Genomic DNA, 22,561 nt, shown 5'->3' with positions numbered 1-22,561 from the left:
TCCCTGGCTGGTTAAGGCTGCTTTACTCACTTTTCTAGAGCTTCTCATTCTACAAGCATCACCAGGAACGGAGAGGTTTAGGTCATCACTCAGGGAATTTGTTTTCTAGCTGGTGAAGGCAGTGAACAATAGTCCTCCTTCTTTCTCTTTGTTTTTACACTTAAGAAGGAGTTGTGGTTCAGGTGTTGGACAGAAGCCATTGCTAACCAAATGGTTTCACAGGGCCTTGTTAATAGTACTAATACAATATACACAGACAACACATTTAGAAGAACAAATACTACAGTCAAGTGGGCATCTGGCAAGTGCAGGAGATGCAGTGGGGGGAACCAGATCTCCCTGGAGTATTCAATTCCTGTGTTTGCACAGGCCTTTTTGAGTATTGTTACACAACTTTGATGTCTCAGTATTTCTGTGCCTGTGCACACACGGTGCCTTTCTGTGCGCAGCGTCGGGTGACGACAGGCTCCAGTTGGAAAGCCTGACTTCTGCTGTTACTAATATCTTACTACCAAGTGCAATCATCTTTTGTGCTCTGTAAACTCACACACACCAGTTTGCATGAGGTTTGTTTTACTTAATAGAAGGAGACATTGCAGGCTTTGGACAATCATTCATCCCTAGGATATTGACTGACAGGATATTTGCATAGGAGAGGAATACTCCAGAACAGATGACAGTGAGAACATCTTTCTGTCTAAAGATCAACTCCAAGTGCTTGACTTTGGGCCCTTTACTTCATTGGTGGAACAGAAACACAACTTGGTTGTCTGGCTTTTTTTTTCCCTTGAAGCCTACAGACTTTTGCCACGTGACCATGGAAGTGCAGCAATTCAGCAAAGGGCTGCTTGCAAAATGCATCTGGAGCAGCAGCAGAGGGCTCCACAAAGCAAGCAACACGTTATAATTTACCATCTTCCACAATTGGATGGGGTGGGGTGAGATTCCCAACCAGAACTGTGTGGCTTGCCTGTGTAGTTTTGCATCACACAGCTCTGTCTGAGCTCGATCTCTCATTGCTGATACACGTGTTGGCAACAAGGAGCACACCTGCATTTCTTCTAGCTTGTTTCTTATAGCTAGTTTGATAACTGGGGCCAAAGTTCAGACTGTGAGGACATGTACCCTAACTGTGTGTATTCTAGTTTTCCAATTTCATGTTGTGCTTAGTATGACCTGTTGCAAGAGCTGGAGTTTCAGTTTGGTAACTTTAATACCACTTCTTAAGTAAACCATCTAGGCAGCATTCAACACTTGCTAGATGTCCTTTTGGAGTAGAGAAGAATAGTTATTATTTTATCCCTAAAGTGATCACAAGAAACTGTTGAGTGATCTTTGGTTTGTTTATGTTTTTCCTTCAGGTGTATTTTCAGGGAAATACCAGCTTTGAATGTCAGCCCTGTGTGTCAGAGAGAAAGAGAGACAATTGACTTGAGGAACTGAAGAGACAGATTCATCTGTAAAGCCTGGCTGCAGGAAGACACAGTTCACAGGGAGACAGCTGCCTAGGTAAGACTCTGCTTATTTTTTTTAAGAGATTGAGACAGCTACTCTGAAACTATTACAGCAAGGGAGGATCAGAATAGTTCATTTGGTGTCTGCAGCACAAGTACTTCATTGTGCCTTTAGTTAAAACATTCTACTTGTACAACCTCTTAGTGTCCTTACAAACACGCTTCTATACATCTGCTAATTGCTCTTCTGTGGAAAAGGCTACAAATTATATCAGTAAATGAAACCTGAAGTTCTGGGAGTTGTGTCAGAAACCTGGATGTCACAATCTTGAGATGAAGTCCACAGATAAGTTTGCTGGAGCATGGCAGCGCTGGGAAGACAACACTGAGTAATGAAGTCACAGGAAGAAAATGCACCAAACTGATGAAGTTAGTATACAAGTCCAAATGTTTTGTCTCAGATCACTAAATCAGCTGATACCTGTGCTGAAACACATGAGGAAAACAAGCAGCAGAGCACCTGAGGCCAGACAATTCACCACTCCAGGAACTCAAGGAAAAACCGTAATGTCTGGAGATAGGAGACATAAGAGGACACAAAGAGTACTTTGGGTCCATTCTAGAGGAAAGGTTGGTGCAGCCTGCAAGTCTTGGAAGGAGCTGTTTCCCTCACAACTGTTTGTCAAATTGCTGATGGTGGAGTTTGAAGAGCTGTTGTTCACTTCAAAGGGTAGTTTCTACAGATAATGATGCTGGTTAATAATTCAGCTCATAATGCACATCAGTTTCAAACACTGTGTACCAAATGAAGTGTTTTTGTCAAGAGGCTGAGAAAAAGGGTCTGATGCCATCTTGAAAGAAGACAGGCTGTTGTTTGAAAGATAGAATTGGGAGTTCTCCTTCCATCACTTCCCAGCGTAATGGGTAACTCGCAAACTTGTCAGCTTTCACATCTAAAGCAAAACCTTTGCTTGATACACCAGCTGTGAAGCTATGTACAGGAAGGTTTGGGAAAGCATTTCCCTGGGATTGTTCCACTGAGATGAAACACTTATGCTAATGCTAATTAGCAACAATTAGTGTAGAGTCTACTCTTTGGGACACGTGATAGTCACCCAGGTCTACGCTTCCGCGCTCGGGCCTTTTAGGCTCGGTGTAAATGTAAAGGGTAGAGACAGACAGCACACCTGAGCCAAGCATGGTCAGACTCAAGTTGGCCCAAAATAAACTGGGCACATACCACAAGCCTCAAAGCTGGCAAAGCCCATGTCCTGCATTTCAGCAGTAAGCCTGAAGCAGGCAGGTTTAAATAGAAGCTGTCTGCTGCTGCTCTGGCTACGTTTGTCTGTCAGAACCTCCTTTCCTCTCTGAGTCTTTGGAAACAGCTTCTTCCTTAATCTTTCTGTGCTGAAACATTTCATGGTGACAATTTCCAGGTGTTTCTTCACAACTTGTGAATTTTTGCAGCCCATCATTCTGGAAGTAGAGATCTCAGGGTGGAGCAGGTGGAATGTGTTGCTTCTGGATTTAAGCATCTAAGGATCTGGATACATTAAAGAACAAGCTTTCTTTCTCAGTGGCCATATATCTGTTCCTTCAAGTAATCTGGCAACCTCCTGAGATTTTTTGGTACAAGTACACAGATGTAATAACTGAGATGCTGCTGACTCAGATGAATCCATCACGCTGCAAGGTACCCTAGACACTTACCACCCAGTCTCATGCCACTCCAGCCGTGTTGCTCTGCATTCCCTCTCCTTCACTCCAGGGTAAACAGATTTATAGGTACAACTGCCAAGGGCAAATCTTCATTCAGGCAAGGTCTCCTATACTATCATGTGTTCACTTGAGCTGTTTCCAGCATCTTCCAGCCAAAAATAACGTTACTGTTCACTTAGTTTTCCTAATGTCACAGTGAGATCTCCTGCAAGGGTGGTAAGAGTTAATGTGGGGACAGGCCTGGCCCTGAACTCTTCAGCATCTTCTGTCCGAACCCCCAAGTGAAGTTGCTCTCAGGAGTCTGAACTGCAGCTTCTTGCTCCAGCTCAGCTGCCATTACCTTTACTTCATTATATATTCAGTGAAGGACTTTCAAATACCTGTCCTGGCAGCCTGCTCTCCTGCAGGAGTGGATGTTATGCCCTGTCTCCTAACGCCACGCAAGTTACAGTTGCATTGTTACCAGCCCCCTCATTTCTACAGAGTCTGCTTTGGCAGGAGGCAAATCCCAGAAGGTGCAGGAGCAGTCTGTTGGGCAGAACCTTTGCAGTTTAGGAAAGAACTAGGGCTGGAGTTCTTTTCCTAAGGTGTGAATTTATCTGTTCAGAGATGCAGTTTCCCGTAGGTGAGGTTTGCAGTGGTAATGCTGTTGCAACTTTGTCAGGGGACTTTTCCTTGACCTGCAAGATCTGGCTGGACACTGGGAGTGTTTTCATCTTGCCATGGATAAAGCTGATTTTCCTCTCTTGTGACACCTTTCCCCAGTCCTGGTGTACTTTGAGGCAAGCAGGCCGGTTATGGATAAGTGAGGGTACATGTCACAAGCAGAACAGGCATTTCTGTAGATACTGTAGACACCCCTGGGTTTTACAGTAATGAAAGTTTGGTGGTTGGTACCCATGGCAGTGAACACATGCACAGATAATGTGTCTTGAAGAACGGGAGCACTTTGATAATAATTTGCTTTGCTGTTTTATATTTAAAGTTTTGAAACATGAGAATAATTCCTGTTCTGGAAGCAGAAGGCCTCAAATTCTCAAGGTATAGTCTGCCTCCTAGGCTGTATTTTATAGTACCTGATAGGAGTACAATTGCTATGTATGCTGCCAAGTGAAACATATTCAAGGACTAATATTTACTCAGCATTCCCTTTTCTTCCTAGATTTACATCTGCTGGTAGATGCAGCTTGGAAGCAGGAGCACTTGCCAACCATGAAACAAGAGAGCAAGAAGTGGGTGCCAAGTATGTGAAAATGTGCAGCAGCTGCCAGCTGTGTTCCCTTGTCTGAGGACTCCAGCCCCAGTGCTTTGCACACAACAGGCACTTTGGATCGTTTCTCCTGTGTTTTACCAAACACCCTCTATTCTTCTGCTTTCATGTTAACTTTGTAGGTATTAGTGGTTCCATTCTTTACCCCTCTGCCATTACATCTTCTGCCTGTCAAGTTCTAAAGCATCTGGTGGTTATTTAATATGAAATAATTACTTAGCTGTTTGTGTTCTTTAGATACAGAAAGTCTGAACTTTATTTAAACAGGAAGCCTTAAAAACTTTCTTGAAACTTTCTTACTGGAAAGCAAATAGGTTTTAGCACTGTACTTGGAAGCTTTTTGCTCCACATGGTTGGAAGCTACGGGAGGCTCAGTGTAGATGGTGTTTGGTGCTCTCACCGCCTTTGCTTGCAGCCACACTGTGGCCCTTTACTGGGAGTCCTGTATGAAACAAAAGCATAGCAAAGTCACAAGATTGTGGGTCTGAATGGGTCAGGGATTTCAGCAGAGCAGCTACAGGAAAGATGAGCTAATTTTCAGAGTGATTAACCAGGAAATGCTCTTCTTTCCCAACCCGACGCTGTGTTTCAGCAGCGAGTGGATCCTTTCTGGTGGGTATCCATTTCCTATGGCAGCTGTTGAGCTTCTCCATTAATGGGGAATTCTTGTGTTTTAATGATTTTTTTGATTCTGCAGGGATGAATTATTTGCTATTTTCATACTTTGTTTTAAATAGGTCTGCAAAGGAATTTTTAACTTGTACAATAGAGTTGTATTTCTATTAACAGCAAGTGAAGCTTTTAACAGCCACACATTTGTGTTTATGGTAAAGTACCATCTGCAGGATAAAGGAGGCACATTCTATACTTGTCTTCTCAGGTAAATTCATAAACCAAAAACTTCAATTACCTCACACATATTGATCCTGCTTTTATAACTGATTAGGACAAACCTTGAGCAAAATGCACAAGAAAGGAGCAGAGAGGATTTATCAGGAGCATCTCAGCTCTGCCCTCCAGAGCTCTGTGTAGCTTCTAGCTGTGGTCAAGATGTCCTAAGAGAGGCAGGATGATCTGAGGCAAAACCTTTAATTGTTCACCAACAGCCCAAATTAGACAAATGCAACCTGAGGATGCTTTAGGCAGGGCAGGTGGGAGCTTTACCTACTGCTTGGCCTCGGATTTGTTACTCTTCCTTGCCCATGACCTATGTGCAGTGCAATCCTAGCTGACATGAATAGTGAAAGGCTAGGTGCTTGCATTCAAACCCTCCTCAAATGAAAGCACGTGGAAAGCATTTCTGGGTGAATGAGAGTCCTCAGGTAGTTAAAAGGAAAAGATGTTTGAATGCATTGCTGCAGCTTTATCACCTGAGTGTGGTTTTGTTCTCCCCAGCTGGTGTGGCTGGGAGACCCATGGATAACATGCCATGGAGAGAGGGGGCATGTCCTGTGGTAGTCTGTGTTGGTAACAGTAACAGGGTCAGCCTTCCTGGTTTTAAGGTGTATGGAGATCACAGGAACTCAGCCTCATCAAACTGGAGCTGCCTTTTAAATTCAGATAACATAGGAAGGGAACTTCCTAGCTTACCTTTCTTGCCCCTGTTTAGCACCAAAAGTTAATGTGCTTTCAGACATTTAAGTGAGCATTAGTGCCTTAATGGCCTGTGATTCTACAAGTGATGAAATCTTAGTATGAAATGTTTTAATACAGTAATTGTCAAAGGTTGTGCAGTTGGCTCTCCTGCAGCCCTGGACCTTGAGAATACACCTGCCTGTCAGCCCTGTTTGTCCTTAATCAACTCGCCAACATACCGCGGGGCAGAGCGCAGGAGGAAGGGCACTTGCTACTGCACAACGCCAGTGTCAGCCTGCACAAGGCCTCCCCAGTCTCAGGCAGCTGTAGATTAAATGGCAGGCATTTTATCATTTTCACGTGGATGTATTTCAGTCGATAACTAATAAGTAGTAACGTTTTTAACGATACTGGCTTTCCTGAGTGGACTTTTCTCTGAGCAGCAGGAGCAATAGCAAAGGGCTCCCACAACAGCTGGTGGATCCTGCACAGGGTGCGTGGTTTCTGCATTCATGTCTGAGTGCCCTCTTGCAGTGCATGCCCATTTACACACTTCCAGCTGCAGCCTTCCTTTGAGGTTATAGGTCTGACCTACAGTATTCTTCACCTCCCAGCGATGTCAGAGGAGAATAGCAGTTGAATTCCAGACCTCTGACATCAGTCTGACCTGAAACCTCCTCGCAGCGGCGACTGGAGAGGGGCTACTGAATCTAAATGAGCGAGGGCCGAAGAAAGGCCGCGGGTGAAGTGGCCACAAGCCCCTCGCGGGGCCGCAGCGCCCCGGCCTGGGGCCGCGGGGATGCTGAGCGGCTGGGGACGGCGGCCGCCCGGGGCCCGGGGCCGCTGCCCCTCGGCGGTGGGCGCCGTGCCCCGCTCCGCCTCGCCCCGGCCGGGCTCGGGCCGCGCTGCAGGCGGGCGGCGGGGCGGGAGGGGGAGCCCGCGGCCCCGGCCCCGGCCCCGCGGGGGGCGGCGGCTCCGGCTGCTCCACCCTCACTTTGTGTCAGCAGGTAGGAGAGCGCCGGCCGTCCCGCGGGAGGAGCCGGCCCGCCGCAGCCCGCCTTCGCCGGGGGTCGAGCCCAGCCACTTGCCTGGCGCTGGAGTTTTCGGGTTTTTTGCTGTGAATTGATGTGTTTTTGCCGGGAGGAGGACTCGGGGCAGGCGCTCCCGGGGCTGTCCGGCAGCCCCCGCCGCGCCCGGGCTGAGCCGCGCTCGGGCAGCCCGTGTCGGGCTCCGCTGCCGGCTCGGCGTTCATGGTCCCGGTTTTATTTTCCTTCGTGCTCTCGGCGTTTAGAGACCACAGTTGCGTTTGGCGGAGCGGGAAGAGACACTTTGGTATCCTAAAGGAGTTCTCCCGAAGCGTTCCGGGGCTGTTTCTCGGGTCTGTGCGTTACATGCGGACACTTTCAGCCATGCCTGCCCCAGGAGTTTTCTGTCTGCAGTAATTTTCTCCCTTTGATCTCGCTGAATTCTCTCTGGGGCTGTGGAGCTCCACTCGCACCTACCTGCCTGCTGCGTGTGTGCAACACACATTCCTTCCTCTTCTTCTTAAACGTTTCTCTTTCAATTACAAACACCAGCTTTAAACCTTTGTTTTTAGAAGACCAAAAAGCAAAACATCATCAGACCCACACAGTTTTCTTAAGCTACTGGAAGCAGCCTTTGCAGAGGACCTGCAGCCCCGACCCCGGCAGACTCACAGCCTAACAGGTTTGCACACCTTTCTTCTCTACCCCTTTTTCCAACTCACTTTTTTTTTCCCTCCACGGGTGTGTGTGATCCCCAGGACTTTGGTTTCATTGAAAGTGTTCTCTCTGTGTATCCTCACAGGTATGAAGAGTCCTCGACGCGTTTCACGTGACCTCTGGGCAGACCATGGAGCTTCGTGTTTTATTTTGTGGGGCCTTCAGTCGTGATCCTCAGCCGTGCCAGAACGCAGGCGTGCACAGAAGCAGCACGAGGGAAACCAGACACCCTGGAACTTTTTGCTTGATACCTGTTTGGCTCCACATCTAAACTTTGAAAGTGTTTTGGGGCCTTTTTATTTCCTGGCAACTTGAAGCTATGAAGAGGAGCTCTGTGCTTTATTAATCGTCCTCGAGAACTGCACCTGGAGTCAGAGTCCGGAGATGGATTGCTAGGTGGAAAGCTGAAGTTGCTCTGCAGACTTGAATGAAGCGTTTGTGGTGTAAGAAGGATGGAAAGGATCGGTGCAGCTTGCAGGAGAATGCTATGGAAGCAAAGCTGAATTTCACCATAAAGTCAAGAAATACCTCCCCCCTAATTCCCGAGGATACCGAGCACTGCAGATAACATTGGAGGTGAGGAGCTTGAGCTTACGTTGTGGGAAATGCTGGCAAAAAGGTGAGATGTCTCTCAAGGCTACCTGAGATGGATCTTTTTAACCTGTGGATCTCCCCAACTCTTGAGCGAGAGACACGAGGCCGCCGCATCCATGGGGAGAACCCCTCGTGCCTCATCTCTGCGGGCCTGACGAGTTCCTAACGCTCCCTGCCGTTCCTGCATACCTGAACTGATTTCTCTGCAACCTGTTGTGCTGATCTTTCCGGATTTATCTGCTGGAGGAGAGACTCATAATTTAGGAATTCCCTTTTTCTTTCTTGGTTTCCCCCCCACCCCCAACTCTGTTTGTTTAAAACATGCCTCTGAGCTCCCGGCGGCCTCTGAGCACGTGGCACCGAGGAACAGACACGGTGATGGCGAGAACCGGACGAGCTGTCCCGTGAGCAGCGCTGGCGGTGCCAGAGCCCCTCGCTCCTCTCTCTGTCCCTGTGTCTGGCTCTCTCCCGCCTCCCCGGCGCTGGCACCGGTGCGCTCGGAAGCCCGACGAGCTTTGCCGACGGCCGCAGCCCGCCGCAGGGTGAGGACACGTTCCTGAGCGGTATGTGTGGCCAGAGCCCGCTGCTGCAGCTGGTAGCATGAGTGCTGGCCCCCAGCTGCAGCTGGCTGTCCTCTGGCCTTGGCTGCTCATGGCGACCCTGCAAGCAGGACTTGGCCGTACGGGGCTGGTGCTGGCGGCGGCGGTCGAGTCGGAGAGGACGGCGGCGCAGAAGGCCATCATTAGGGTGATCCCCCTGAAAGTGGAGCCCATCATACTGGAAGGGGAGTTTGCAAATGTTGCTGAGGTGACTCCAGCCGAAGGCAAACTGCTCCAGGTAAGAGCAGCTGTATTTTATCCAACCCCATCCGCCTTCGCTTCCCACTCCTGTGCTTTCCCCTCTTTTCTCTCCCTGCTGCCTCAGCTCTCAGCACAACGCGTGTGACTTTATTACCTGACTGTAGATTTATCGCTGAAGCAACGAGGCACTTTTTTATGAGCTGGTCACCTGTGTGTTTTTGTTCCTTTATGTTCCTGCCCCCAGCTCCTCACGGTGCTTTGGGTCAGAAGAGATCTGCAAATGGTTGCTTGTGCATTCAGTCAGGATCTCTAGCTGTGCTTGTGTTAACGTTGAATTTTGGATGTGGTCGGTTGATCCCGTGGAGATTGTGGCGTATCTTAATTGATGTTTTAAAGCTGAGTGTGTCGAGTCACATGTTGGGGTGATAAACATCTGACAGAAAGCATGGTTGAGGGGTTTCTTTTGGTGAAATCCATAAGGCTTTCTACACACTTCTGCTGATGGCTGGGGTTCTGTTACAGCTAAAATACACACCCAGACTTTGCCCACCTCAATGACTGACCCTGCTACTTCTTGTCTTGTGTATTGCCTCTACCTGAAAGTTGGATTTTACTCATACTGCGGTTCCTGTGGTGTCACCACCGGGTATTTTTATAAGTGAAATGAATGCTGGTTTCTGACCTTTACTAAGGAGAGAGCATCTGAACATCTTGCCAATGAGGTGCAGAAGCTGCTCAGAGCAGAGCCGAGCCGTTTGGTGACCAGATTCATCTGCATGTGCTAAGTTTTGATCTCGCTTTCCCTGAGACCTCCTGTGTCCTCCCTCGCTTCTGTTGGTGATTTGCTTGGCAGTCATGTGCTTTATGCTTGAACTACATGACAAGCCAGCCTGCATTAATAGGAAATGTGGACTTTTGCATGTCTTTTCCAGGCTTGGCTTCCTCAGGGTGGTATGTTGTAACCTCAATTAGATTTGTAGTTTGGAAAGTTAAATTAAAGTAATGGATTTTGTATAGCCTTAGAAGAAAAGAAATACAAGTGAGCCAGCTTTAGAACACGGTCAGTGAGAATGGGCAATGGGTGACACTTGTAAAGCCTGCTGTGCCACACCTTCTGAGCGTCTCACAGCGAAAGCTGAGCTGTAAAATTGTATTACCAGCCTACAAAAAAGTGTATCTTAGACAAATGTACTCAAGGTCCTGTTCTGTCGTGAGGCAATATCCAGGAAAGTCAATATTTATTCCTTACAAAAACTACAGTGGTGTTGCAACTGAGCACAAAGTATAGAGTGTGGAGCTCTTGGAAACGGGAAGATGGCAACTTGTGTGGTGTGGTGTGGGGACGTTACTCACCAAATGCACTGATGCAGAGTGGGGTTTGTGTGATGAGCACAGAGCAGAGCTGTTGGATGTGAAGCTGTGCAGAGGGTCAGACTTACAAGTGGGCTTCATCCTTTAAAAATCATCCTCAAAAAGGAGAGAGCTGGGGAAATGCTAATCTAATCTGTTGCATCTGTGTACACAGATCCTGACCTGCACTGTGGATGTTTTTCAGGCCTTGATCCTGCCACTGCGTGTGCACAGGTGATCGTTCCTGTTCTGTATCCCACTGAATCCAGTGCAGAAAATCCTCTGGGTCTGGTTTCAGATGGCAATGCTGGGATCAGGGGGGGTCAGGCTGTGCCTTTTGCAGCAGGATGTTTGCCTGGTGCCAGGCACCATGCTCTGAGAAGGTTTAGTCAAGTGTACCTCTGACCTCTCATGTATATCTTACCATGTAGTTTCTAATTCTGCCACTACACATTGAAACTCAGAATATAAAATGACATTTAGAATTGTTTGGGGCCTGATCCTGCAGGGTGTTCCTGCCTCTAGAAAGACAAAATGGGTTAAGGGAGCTGTAACTGTTAAGGTACAAAATATGTAAGAAATTAATGGGTGGAACTATTTTCAGTTTGCATGTAGCCAGTTGGACATGAAATACACCTGATTTCATCTTTATTGGGGTTTCTCGTTTTACATGAGGTTGGCAACATCCCAGCCTTGCAAAAACATTAGGTCAGGTGCTTAACTTTGATGCCATTGGAAGTCTTGTGGAAATAAACCTCCTCACACATCCCCCTACAGCTGGTTCTTTAGATGTAATTTAGGTACATAACATGATTATCTTTACAGTTAGTGGGTTAAGTAGTTTTGTTTTCACACCTTTTTTTGGATAGGTCTTCTTGGTTATGTCATGCCCTGTAAGCTGGAGTCAGCCCTCACACCCCTGGCAGAACACAGACTGCACAGCTTAGCTTGGAAAAGAAGAGTGGATGGCCCAGTCCTGTTTCCAAAGCAGTGCTCTCTTAATTCAGTGGTATAATCAGATAGCTTAGGGATAAGTGGTGCAGAGTTAACCCTATATTCAAGTAAAAGACTCTTTAACTTATAATTATCTTCAGCATGTTCTGGTCAATATAGTGTTAGAAATGTATTCTTGAGTGATGGGGCCCCAGCAAATGTACTTCCACCAGAACATTTCTGCTTGCCATAGTCTGTGGGATCATCTGGAGAAACAGGCTTTGATCACAATGTGTTACACTCTTAGCTAACTGGAAAAATACCTCCTTAGAATAGAATAACCTCAGTGTTGAATTCCTCCTCACACCCTTTGTCCTTGTGACCAGTTCTTGCTGGGAAATGTCTGGGTTTTCAGTTTTGCAGGTCACTGAACAGGGGTGGGTGAGTGGGTCGATGCCAGGCAGCTGCCCAGGCCCTGCCTGCCATCCGCTCCTTTCACATTAACCCAGGCAGTGTTACCTCTGGCACTGCACCCTGCAGTATGATGCAAAGGGAGAGGAATTTCTCAAGTAGGCAGAGCCACTTAAGATTTTGTAGGTCAAAAAACCAACACCTTAGACTTCTTACAGAAATGATCTTCAAGCTTGCTCAGGGCTCAAGCTCGTACAGATAGCACATGCTCTAAGCATTAACTATTGCTTAACATAGAAGTGCTGCAGTTTTCAAATGGCTGTAGGTTTAGATCCCAGCTGAGCTTAAGGGAAATCAGAAAACAGCCCTGGATTAGAGATGGAAGAAGCAAACCTTGTAGACAAGTAGGTTGGAAAGAATATATATGGACCTTACTGGTAACTGGCAAATGAGCAGCTAAGGACTCAGCGTGGCCTCAGAGCTGCAATTCCTGCAGCTGTTTGCAGCTCAGCCCCTGCTAGTGCCATGTTTACAGCCTCCCCTGGGGTGTAATGCAGAGAGTTGACAATGTTGGTTTGAAGGCTGGTAGGAAAATAAGAAATGTCTTGGAAAGAGAAGGAGAGAGCCACTGGGGAGACTTGAGAGAAGGGAGTCTCAGGTTCTTGCAAACTGAATTTCAACAGAATTCACATGCAAACCTGCTTGTGGAATTAAAAAACCTTTTGATTTCAGCAACAGTTCAGCATTTGTAGTTAAAACTCAGCATTAGTGTCTTTTTACTTGGGTCTATATAACCCCAGTCTTTTAGTATGTGTGGTGTGCCTGGGACTGTTTCAGCCTCCAGTTCTGGGGCTGGTGTTTTGAAAGTAAGGTTAAAAATATGGGAAAAATCCCAAAGAAATACACTTAAAAAGAGAGAAACTCACACTACTGTGTTTACTATAAAAAGGCAAAGTAATCATCAATCACCTTGCATGCCTAAACACAGAACAAACATGTAGAAGTGTCCAACAGCGAAACAGCCTTATTTAGCAGGCAAAAGTGTAACATCAGTTTTCCCAACGTGTGTTATTTTATCCCAAGCCTCACAATGTTTTGTTTCACTGTGATATGATCTTAGCAGTTACATCCTTAGGTGGTCATAGGAGAAAGTCAACTTTCAGTTACCCACTGAGCACGTTGGTTTAACTTATGACTGCAGGAAAACCCCCTTGAGAACACAGAGCAAGCTCCCTAAAGGCTCTGACCTCTCAGAGCAAGCATTATCCTTTGTCCTCTCCCCCAGAGAAAGAAATTACTGTAGAAAGACTTAAGTCAGTCTCCAGTGGAATGAGTGAGAATTAGAGGATCCCAAATCATAGATTCTTAGCTGTTGTGTGCAATTCAGAAGCTGAAAACCAACCATAGGGATATTCAGAGAAGCAGCGTGGTGTGTGTCGATAACAGCAATCGTAATTAACCCTGGAAATTGCTACAGTGAACCCAACATGATCATCCTGGAAAGGGAGGGTGTTTCCAGTGTGGCAATGCATAGTGCTATTGGAGGCTTATAATCACCTACTTAACTGCTGAGAGAGGGTTACACTCCCAACCCATAAGAAAGTAAATATATTAGTAGTCTTCTATACTCCAGCTCTCCTGGAGGTTGAGTGCGTAATGTTGACAGAAATCAAAGAAGTGGGAAAGTCTAACTGAATGATAATGGGGACTTAAATTACCTGTGGATAAACTGGTCAGATAGCACAATAAGATTAAGTTCAAAGAAGCAATTTCTGCCTCTTGGAACAGCTAGTACTAGAGTACACAGAAAGATATTCTTGACTTAGTGTTAAGTAATGTGCAAGAACTGATTCAAAAGCTGAGCAGTGATTGAGCCACTTGTACTGACTGCAGCATAATGACATTCATTGCCTGAGTACCAAAAAGTGGAACTCTGATGGTAAACTTCAGACTAAACTTAGAAACTAGAATGAAACAGTGACACAAATGGCTCTCACAGCTTAAACAAAGCCTTTAAGTGGGACAGGAAGGTAAAAGCAGCCTTGGGAAACAGATGGAATCAAAAAGGCAGTAGTTAACCAAACACAGAGACATTGGTAGTGCTCAAAAGACCATTTGGGCCAAGCAGATCTGTTAAAATGGAGTTGGGATGGTATCTAGTATAACCCGCAGTGTAGATCAGTGTGGTGTTAGTGCAGGATTTAAGCTTATGTGAAAGGTGAGCCACTAAGTCTGAGCTAGAGTTAGCTGCTAGAAAAAGCTGAGCTTAGAGGCAGTTTCTGAACTTCCATCACTCTCTTGAGTGTATGTAGAGGCTGAGTTGGAGCTTTGCATGGTGGGTCTTCACCTTTCCTGAGCCACAAAACGTGTGGTGGGAAACTCTTCTCTGCTTAAGAAGGAATCTGAAGGAGTTTAAACCTAAATCCTCCAACTCCCCAGTGCACCAGCCCGTAGAATCAACCACCATGCTGGTTGTTGTCCCAGTAGAATAACTATATATGACACATGTAGACACAGACCCATCCTGAATTGAAGTTATTCAGTGCTAAAAAGGTCACAGATCTGGAGGACCAAGGAGTTGCACAAGGCAGGCATAAATAGGAGAAGCAAACCCAACTGCAACAGAGCAAAGATACATGGTCAGAAGGCTAAATAACAGGGCTGGAGTGAGTGACAGTCAGCAGAGGACTTCTGGCAATGCACACACATCCTGGAATGTTTCCAAGGAGCAAGTGGACATTTCCCAAAGATAAGCTGGCAGAGGGGTAAGGTTACAGGAGCAGGGAAACGGGCCTCAGTCGTTTCTGTTGTCTGTAGCCCAGGGTTTGTGGGTGAAATGGTTCTGAACCATTAGAGGAACTACTTTATCATCTGTGCCTCCATAAAACTAAAGGTTTGGTAGACATTTCATCCAGGTTATGGAACACTGCTGACTCAGGTGGGAATTCATTGTAGTTAAATGAAAGCTTTGAGAACTGTCAAAGTAACACCAACACCACAGACTCAAACATACCTAAAAGCTTTCTGGAGGCTTTCCCCAATCATCTTACTTCATGTGGAAACTTAAAGGAAAAGAAGTAACAGATAAGTGCAATGGAGAAGGTGCAGCGTGGTTTGGTTTTCAGTGTAGCAAAGAGTCCGTGTTGCAGGGGTTGCCAGGAGTCAAATATATGGCATTTTGGTGTATTAAACCAAGGGGGCTGGTAAGCCAAACCTCAGTGCAGGCGTATACAGCACACTCAGGCAATGCACAGTTGTGTTTTATCACCCTTTTGGGCTCCACTCTGTTCTAGGTTTTAAGATTAGACATAGACAGGAGGACAGGGCATAAAGTGGGTGTGAGGGGATGGATGGTCACGGTGGTCTCTTCTGTCTTTGAGTTCTGTGACTGTTTTTCCTATCTGTTTGTTTTTCCCTTCTTCCCCTGGCTGTAGGGCACAGGAAGCATTGCACTGCCTTTTATTTGCCCATAACATTTTCAGTCTGCATTAAGGAATCGTAATCACATCTCATGCTTCGGAGCTTTGGGCTTGCTGCCAGCACAGGCCAGGCAGGAGCTGGCCAAGAGTTTGCCTGGGACCTTTTCACCTCTTGTTTTTCAAGGAGCATCAGGTATTGGTTGCTACCTTGAAACAAGGCACTAAACCATACACATCAATGCCCACAGGTAGCAGAGAGAATATTGTTCAGAATATGGTTGTGTGAGTTGCTCCCGTGCAGATCACCACATCTGAGTGGAAGACTCACTTCCCCCCTGCACACACTCAGTTCAAATGATCTGAAATATTGGGTGTGTTTCCTCTTCCTCTGCAGTTTGAGACATGAATCATCTGCCTAGATTAACGGATGTGTTCTCACCTTGTCACTTCCCCAACCCTAAAGTGACTAGTTAATGGCATTCGTGGCCCTTTGATCTCTCTTTTGTTCTTCATCTCAGTAATTTAGTCTCCAGTGATCAAATGGGTTCATCTAATTGGTATCACTGTGCTCAGGATCAGGATAGTGGCAGAAACAGAAGAGATTGCCATAGACAATCTGACTGGGCAGGTGAGTTAATTACTCTGGCCACAAACTCTGTGATACAAGTGACAAGTTTTTGACCAACTTCAGTTGTGACCTGTAACTTTGACTGTAAATAAAGCAGTTTGGGGATTAAAGGCTGTGAATCCCAGTTCAAAGTTAAAGAATAGAACTGAGACTTCCCACTTGTTCCATGGGGTCTTTGTTCAGCCAGGTGGATTTGCTCCAGACTCCTGGTGCATTGCTGTAGAAGGGATCTGTGCACTGCAGAAACTCAGACACTGGGATTTAATTGGATGCAGATATGAAAAATGAATGACCCTCTAGTCCAATTAGAGACTTGAGGCACTTTTTCCTTACAAAGGCCAGAAAGCCCAACAATAGTGCAAATAAGGTACAGTTGAAGACACTGTCTGGAAAAGGATTTGGGGCTATTGCCACATGGTAGAGCAGAAGAGACGACTTGCAGACATCTAGGCAGTGAATGGAGAATATTGGTTCTTTTGTTAGTTGAATTTTGCAATATTAGCCCAGCATTCAGGGTAGGAATAAGATTTCAGAAACCCTGTGCTGGCTGGGTTTCACTGTAGTGAGAGAGCTGACACATGTGTGTCTGTTATTGCTTCAGTCTTGAATCATGCTACCTGCAAATTGTCTTTAACTTTTATTTACCACATTTTATTTATTCCCAAATAAGTGGAACCTGTCAGACATCCTGAAGAGAAAGAGTTGCCCCTCTCCCCCTTGTCATGCTGTACCTCATCTATGGAACACAGGAATAACTGTCTTATTTGACTGGTAGTCCTCATTTGCAGCCATGCTGTCAGTGCACACGTATCCCTGAGTGTCATTGCCAGAGACTTCTGTCCAAACATTTTCCCCAGGGCCACACAAATATCTGGGTCCTCCCCATTACCCTCTGTTTCATCTGGTCTTATTCATACAAGTGTAAGATGCCCCAGGTCATAGAGTTCCACTTGGCTACTTTTTTCTACTCATCTGCTCTCAGAAGTCTCTTTCTTTTTTAATCTAAAGAACATAAAGATTACATCAGTGCAGATTCCTGAGCAACTACTTCTGTCCATCTGAGGCATCTCCAATTTTCTCTGACCCTGTGGTCCTAAATTCTGTGTGGAGCTTTGGTGGAAGCATAAGATCTTAAGCAGGGTCTCAGCATCCAGACAGTGTGATAACAAGTGCCTGTGGCAGCTTGCTTATTATTCCAATCCTGTTCTTAAATGTGATATTCCTGATAACAAGAGGGCAAGAAAGATGCACTGCTAAATGTCTAACATCTAGTGTTTTCATTCACCTCCTCAGATAAGGGGTTTTTATGTGCTTTCCTGGGGTCATATCTCACTGGAGCCAGAAAATAGCCTTTCGTTTTCCCCCAGCAAACCCCAGGCCTTCACGGACAAGGTGCTGTGTCTCCTCAGACATTGATGGCGAGCAGACCATCTCCTTCATCTCTGCACAAACCTGTCAGGTGGCCTCTGTTCATTTGTATCATGAACTGGGAGATAAAGAGGTGCAGTGATACTGGTAATTGCATAACATATTGTATCAGGAGATGTTCTGATACTGCCTAAGTGTTTGTGCCTCCGGCCATCAGTAAATTCCATCAAAGGTCAAGTTGTCCAGTCGCCTCTCTGGAGGATGTCTCCATTCTTGACATCTTCAGAGCTGGCATGTGGAGCTCTATTACATTCTATACCATTGCAGATGCTTCCAGGAATGATGCCAGGTTAGACATTGTGGTTTGCAGACTGCTCTAAAAGGCTCGAGATGCCCCTCCCCGCTTCCTTGTGGCAGACACAGAGGGAATTAGTGCTTGGAGTTACTCACTTTCTGAGCTGGGATGTGGATTGGCATCTGAAGAAGAAAAGCAGATAGGGTGATAGTAATTGGGCTGGTTTGAGATGTATAGTACAAACCCACATTAACTGATCTCTCTGCTGCCACTGGAGTTTTGTGGTTGGGATGAGCTGTAGGCCCACAGTGAGGAGTATATCCATGCTCACCGTTCTGAGTGCAGCCATGCTGACAACATGCATCTCAAAGATGCTTTTTTCCTTCCACAACAGTGATGTGGCCCTGGTGCCATGACCTGTGAAGTGATGGGAAAAAAGGGTGACGTGAAGCCAAGGGTATTTATGAGTGGACAAACTGCTCTGAGTGAACAAAATGAATGCCAGCATTGAGAATCCTGATGTTTCCCTGAAGATGAACTTGCTTGTTTGTTTAATTCTATTGGCCATGTTGAGGACTTTGAGATATCTTTAATAGCTCATAAACTCAGATTAAGCATCTGTATGAACATGGGTATAAACAGATGGGCTGAAGATGAATATTCCCACACTTCTCCAAAGTTTGTGTAGGACTTGAGAAGTTCTGTAGAACCCAGGTGGAGGCTACTGACACTTAAGACTTTTGGGGGATCTGTGTTTACATTAGCACAGGTTTGAAGGAGATTTAGGTAGATTTTAATGTTGAATTGTAGCTTGTCTGTGTCCTGCTGGAGAGATGACATGGTCTGGAGAGAGTAGTAACAGTGTGGCTGCCTCTTTGCTGTGCAAACCAGTCTGTAGTTTGGGTGTATGTTAAGTATTTCCTTTGATCCAGTATGGCAATTGCAGTGATCTTCAGTCTCCCCTGTCTAAATTGTACTCAGAGGATCACATTTGACCTTTTGACCATGATATCTCCCTGGCAGCATGTGTTCATTTATTATTTGGCATGATAATGTCCTCTCATCGACCTTTGGTTGTTTTCAGAGCCAGTGAGTGCTTTCAAGGGGACAGGTCCCTCACTCTTTCAGTATTTGCTGAACTCCTCAGTCTTGTATTATGTTGGTGTCTGTGGTTATTACTGAACACAGTGAAATGTCCATTGTTCCCATGTGCCCAAGACATCAGAGCTTTGGTTTTGACATTATTTATGGTGGTGCAGGACTTTGTGTTATCTACAGCAAGATTGCCAGAAGTAGTAATCTGAGTTTCTCCATTCCATTTTTTCCCAGTTAAATAGGTGCTTCTTACATGATTTCATTTCAGTTCCATTTAAATGATTAAACCCAAGTGATTAGAGCAAGGTGAGGAAAGCAGGACAATATATGTCTTCTCTGAGTGCCTGACTTGCGGCTATTTAGGTGTGTAGAGCCATATCCATGTTTGAAGGATGGCTGCTATGCATGCCTGAGAGTGCATCTCTGTCAAATTTCCTCTCTTCACTTGAGAAAGGGAAAACACTGGTGTGAGGAGGAACTGAACTGTGTTTGTCAAATGTTAGTCTTTCTGTTAACTCTCAGTTGATGCATTAACAGGTGTTCACCCAGCTTTGGAGAAATCTGTGTCATTTTGGCTGTAGCTGCTACAGTGCTGAGGATCTGCAATACAGAAATCAGACAGCTTCTGACACAAAAATGTCATCTAATAGGAGAAAAGACAGCTTGGTGGAGTCCAGTGCTGATTTCTGCACAGAAGGCATCTGAGCACTGGTGGAGGGGTAGAACTTTGAGTCTCCAAGTAGATTCTCCTTCATCTTTTTATGTTGTGTTTTGTCAGTTCAGAGTAACTTCAGGCATCCAGCTGGCTCAGATACACTCACAGGGAAAAGATATCCGTCATTTCCACTCAGGCTGCACCTGTAAGCTGATATCCTTGGGTTCCTCTTAGTTTCACTGTCTTGTTTTGCTTTGTTTTCCACCATGTTGAACAAGATAAGCATCTCCCAGTGTATTTCCCCTTCATTTCAGTAATTACCTTCTCTAGTGCCTGATTTCCTGTGCTCTTCTGTTCATGTGTGACAAGATCTCAGTGTGCAGCTCAGCTGAGCCCTCACTTAATCATATCATCATCTCAGGTCGTTCATTAAAAGCTCCTCAGAGCATCACATTAAAAAAACCAACCCACTAATTCCTCTGAACTCAGTTCCCAAAGACACAACCTGTGTAAACAGAGATGCTTCCCAGATGCCTGGAAATTTGACATCATCAGCCACTGAGGTGGGAATTGAGTTTCTTTCAGGCTTTCACTGTAATCACTTAGCCCCCAAAAGACCAATCCAGGTGGTACAAACTCAGTGTTTTCCACTGTTCTGACTTACCTTGGAACAACATAGAAAAAGAAATAGGTTTGAGTGTATATCCAAGGTTCAAACTGTGCAGGAATCTGTGACTGAAACACAGCCAGTGACGTTCTGCATTAAATAAACAGGGAAAGCATTTTATCTGTGCCATGCAGATGTAGCTTTTAAAAGATGAGTTAGGCACGTGTTGAGCTACATTCTGCATCCTCAGACTCACTGTGGTGATCTTCCCTGATAAAAAACCACCCAGATAACCAGGATCCAACCTCACTGAGAAGCGAGGAGACAGCTACCGTGGAGCAATGTAAGTGCAAGGTACTTTTACTCATTATCAGCTGGAAGTTCAGGATCAAATGAGAAACCAAGGTTGTAAATTCAGATACCTGAACAAAAGTCAAATTGATAATGCCTTTTTTCTTCTTACTGCCTGGCAGTACTGTTGCAAGTCTTCCTTGGACAGTGCTTGGTCAATGTTTATATAGGCAAAATACTGTCTGGAGCAAAGACAGATTATCCTATTGCATCTTCACTCTTCTGAGGTGTCCAGTGACCTCCCAAACATGCTGAAAAGGGAAAGGGAGGTTAGCAAGAATGAGCTAAACCAGTCTGAGGATAGCAGGAGAGTGATTGTACGTGTGCACCTCGTCTAGAGCCTCCCACAGAGATAGCAATGATAACCTCAGCCTTGCTAAACCGTGTGACTGGTTTATTTGGCATCAAAGCCTGGAGCCAGATTTAAAGGAAGTATGAAAGCCTGAGCTGAGGGTTTCATTCTGTGTAGGTTCTTCAGTGTTATTTCCTAGCAAATTAGATAGTACTGAACCTCTCCCACCAGCACACTGAGCACTGTGCCTGTGTTCATAAATAGCTGTCACTCGTTAAACCATGCACCAAGCAGCCTGACATCCTTCATGCAAAAGTCTTTACAATTAGCTCAAGATTGGATAATTCAGAAAAATATGGTTTCATCTGCAAATGTTGTCACCTCATTAATTTACCCTTTCCCAAGTAATTGATGAAGGTGCTGAAACACTCTGCGTGGGACCTTCCTGACTTCCTCCGTAGCGAGCCGTGACGCAAACAATTGCTTCAGCTTTTCTTTGCAGATCTTTTTTGAGTGCATCTTTCATTCCCCATGTTATTTGTTAGCCACAGAAATCCACTAACAGGCTTCCAGCTTCTGATGTGTTGAAAAAGCCTTTATTGTTTGCATGTAAGCCCCTAGCATGTTTTTCTCTCTTGACCAGTCCCCTGAACTTGCCAGGATCACAGTCTTGTCTGCTCTCATCCTTTGGATGCAAGTTCCGCTTTTCAAAGCTTGCCTTTTCCTTCTCCTATTCTCCTTTCCTTTGTTTTCACTGTTGGGCCTTTGGGGTCCAGCTAGGCTCCTGTGCTCCATGGCATAGGTTTCCTCTGAGCCTCTAGTAGATCTCTGAACAGTTTCTGTATCACCTCTAAACATTTTTACCTTCTCACTTGCATTATAAAGTGTGTTTCTAACTACTTTCCTTATTAGATCTTTGTAAATGGTTTGGGGAGTTGATTTCCCTTCCCTATAAATAGGAGAGTTTGAAGATCTGGAGGTCACTATTACAGAAACAATCTCTCTTCAGCCAGAGCCTCCTGTGGACTGTGCAGCATTGACTCTGCTTTGCAGGTTTCTCCACATTGCTCCATAAAGAAGTCAGTAAAGATACTGAAAGCTCCCTTTTTGGTCAGATCTCACTCAATACAGCATTTGCCCTGGCTGGTGATGCTTGAAGTCACCATTCATACTGTGCTTTTCCACTTTTGCAGCCTTCCTAACTTCCCTTAGTCTCTCCTGCTCTCTGGCATCACCAAGGATAGGTCAGTTGTTGGTAGCTTTAATACTTTTTCTTTCCATACAGGCTTAGAATTTCAACCTGTAGACCTTTGGAACTCTTGCATGCAGTTAGGTAGCAGTACAGCCTACTGTATTATTCCTGTACCTCTATTATTGCAGCATCCTCTGGATTTAATTCCTTACCTTGAATTTCCCAGATGCTTATGAAATGAATATTCCAATTTAAAAGTAGTATTTTGTGGTGCCCATCTTAACTTGAGGCTTGGGTTCTGTGTTACATAGATACAGGTATCTAAACACACAGGTACATGTATCTACAGCACTCTGGATGCACAAGGCACTCTTGCCTGGTGGGTGTCAGTGCAACAGCCTCTTTTTTTAGGTGCAGGAATTGAGAGCCATTTTCTATCCAGATTCCAGCTGTTACTGCACAAAACCTGACACACAAAACTGCTTTTGGGACCTGCTGGGTGGGTGCTGCTCGAGAGGGGAGAGCTGAGGGCTCTGATTGCCTGCTGCAAGTGCAGTGAATTGGAAAGCCCTGAGTGAAGTGATTAGCCCAGAGCAAGGCAGAGCTTGACTCGGGAACAGACGAAGGGCCCCGATCGAACGTCTGCAGCACTTAATCTCTGCAAATGTTCATAAAAGTATTAGGCAGGCAACATGTTTCCTCTTGTTTTGTTATGGTTGAATTTCATATGCAGACAGCATGCCATGAACCTCATTTTCCCTTGCCATCCCTTCACACCAGCAGCAGCTTTCCCGAGCCTCAGGCACCGCAA

The 22,561-nt window shown here is 45.6% G+C and overlaps 1 protein-coding gene across 2 annotated transcripts in view; it reads left to right on the top strand.

Annotated features, from left to right (window-relative positions):
- Positions 1-8,817: 8,817 nt before the first annotated feature.
- The window catches only part of RNF43 (ring finger protein 43), a 43,182-nt gene continuing 29,438 nt past the window's right edge, over positions 8,818-22,561 (top strand). For both annotated transcript variants that reach the window (XR_009820108.1, XM_062012291.1), the window contains exon 1: positions 8,818-9,191. Coding sequence is in view for 1 of the 2 variants with exons in the window: in XM_062012291.1 (XP_061868275.1) it covers positions 8,955-9,191 (237 nt within the window). In the remaining variant the exon portion in view is untranslated. The remainder of the gene's footprint in view (positions 9,192-22,561) is intronic.

This window comes from Colius striatus, chromosome 20 (assembly GCF_028858725.1).
Source record: "Colius striatus isolate bColStr4 chromosome 20, bColStr4.1.hap1, whole genome shotgun sequence".
NCBI lineage: Eukaryota > Metazoa > Chordata > Aves > Coliiformes > Coliidae > Colius > Colius striatus.
This window is presented reverse-complemented; position numbering and strand designations above follow the sequence as displayed.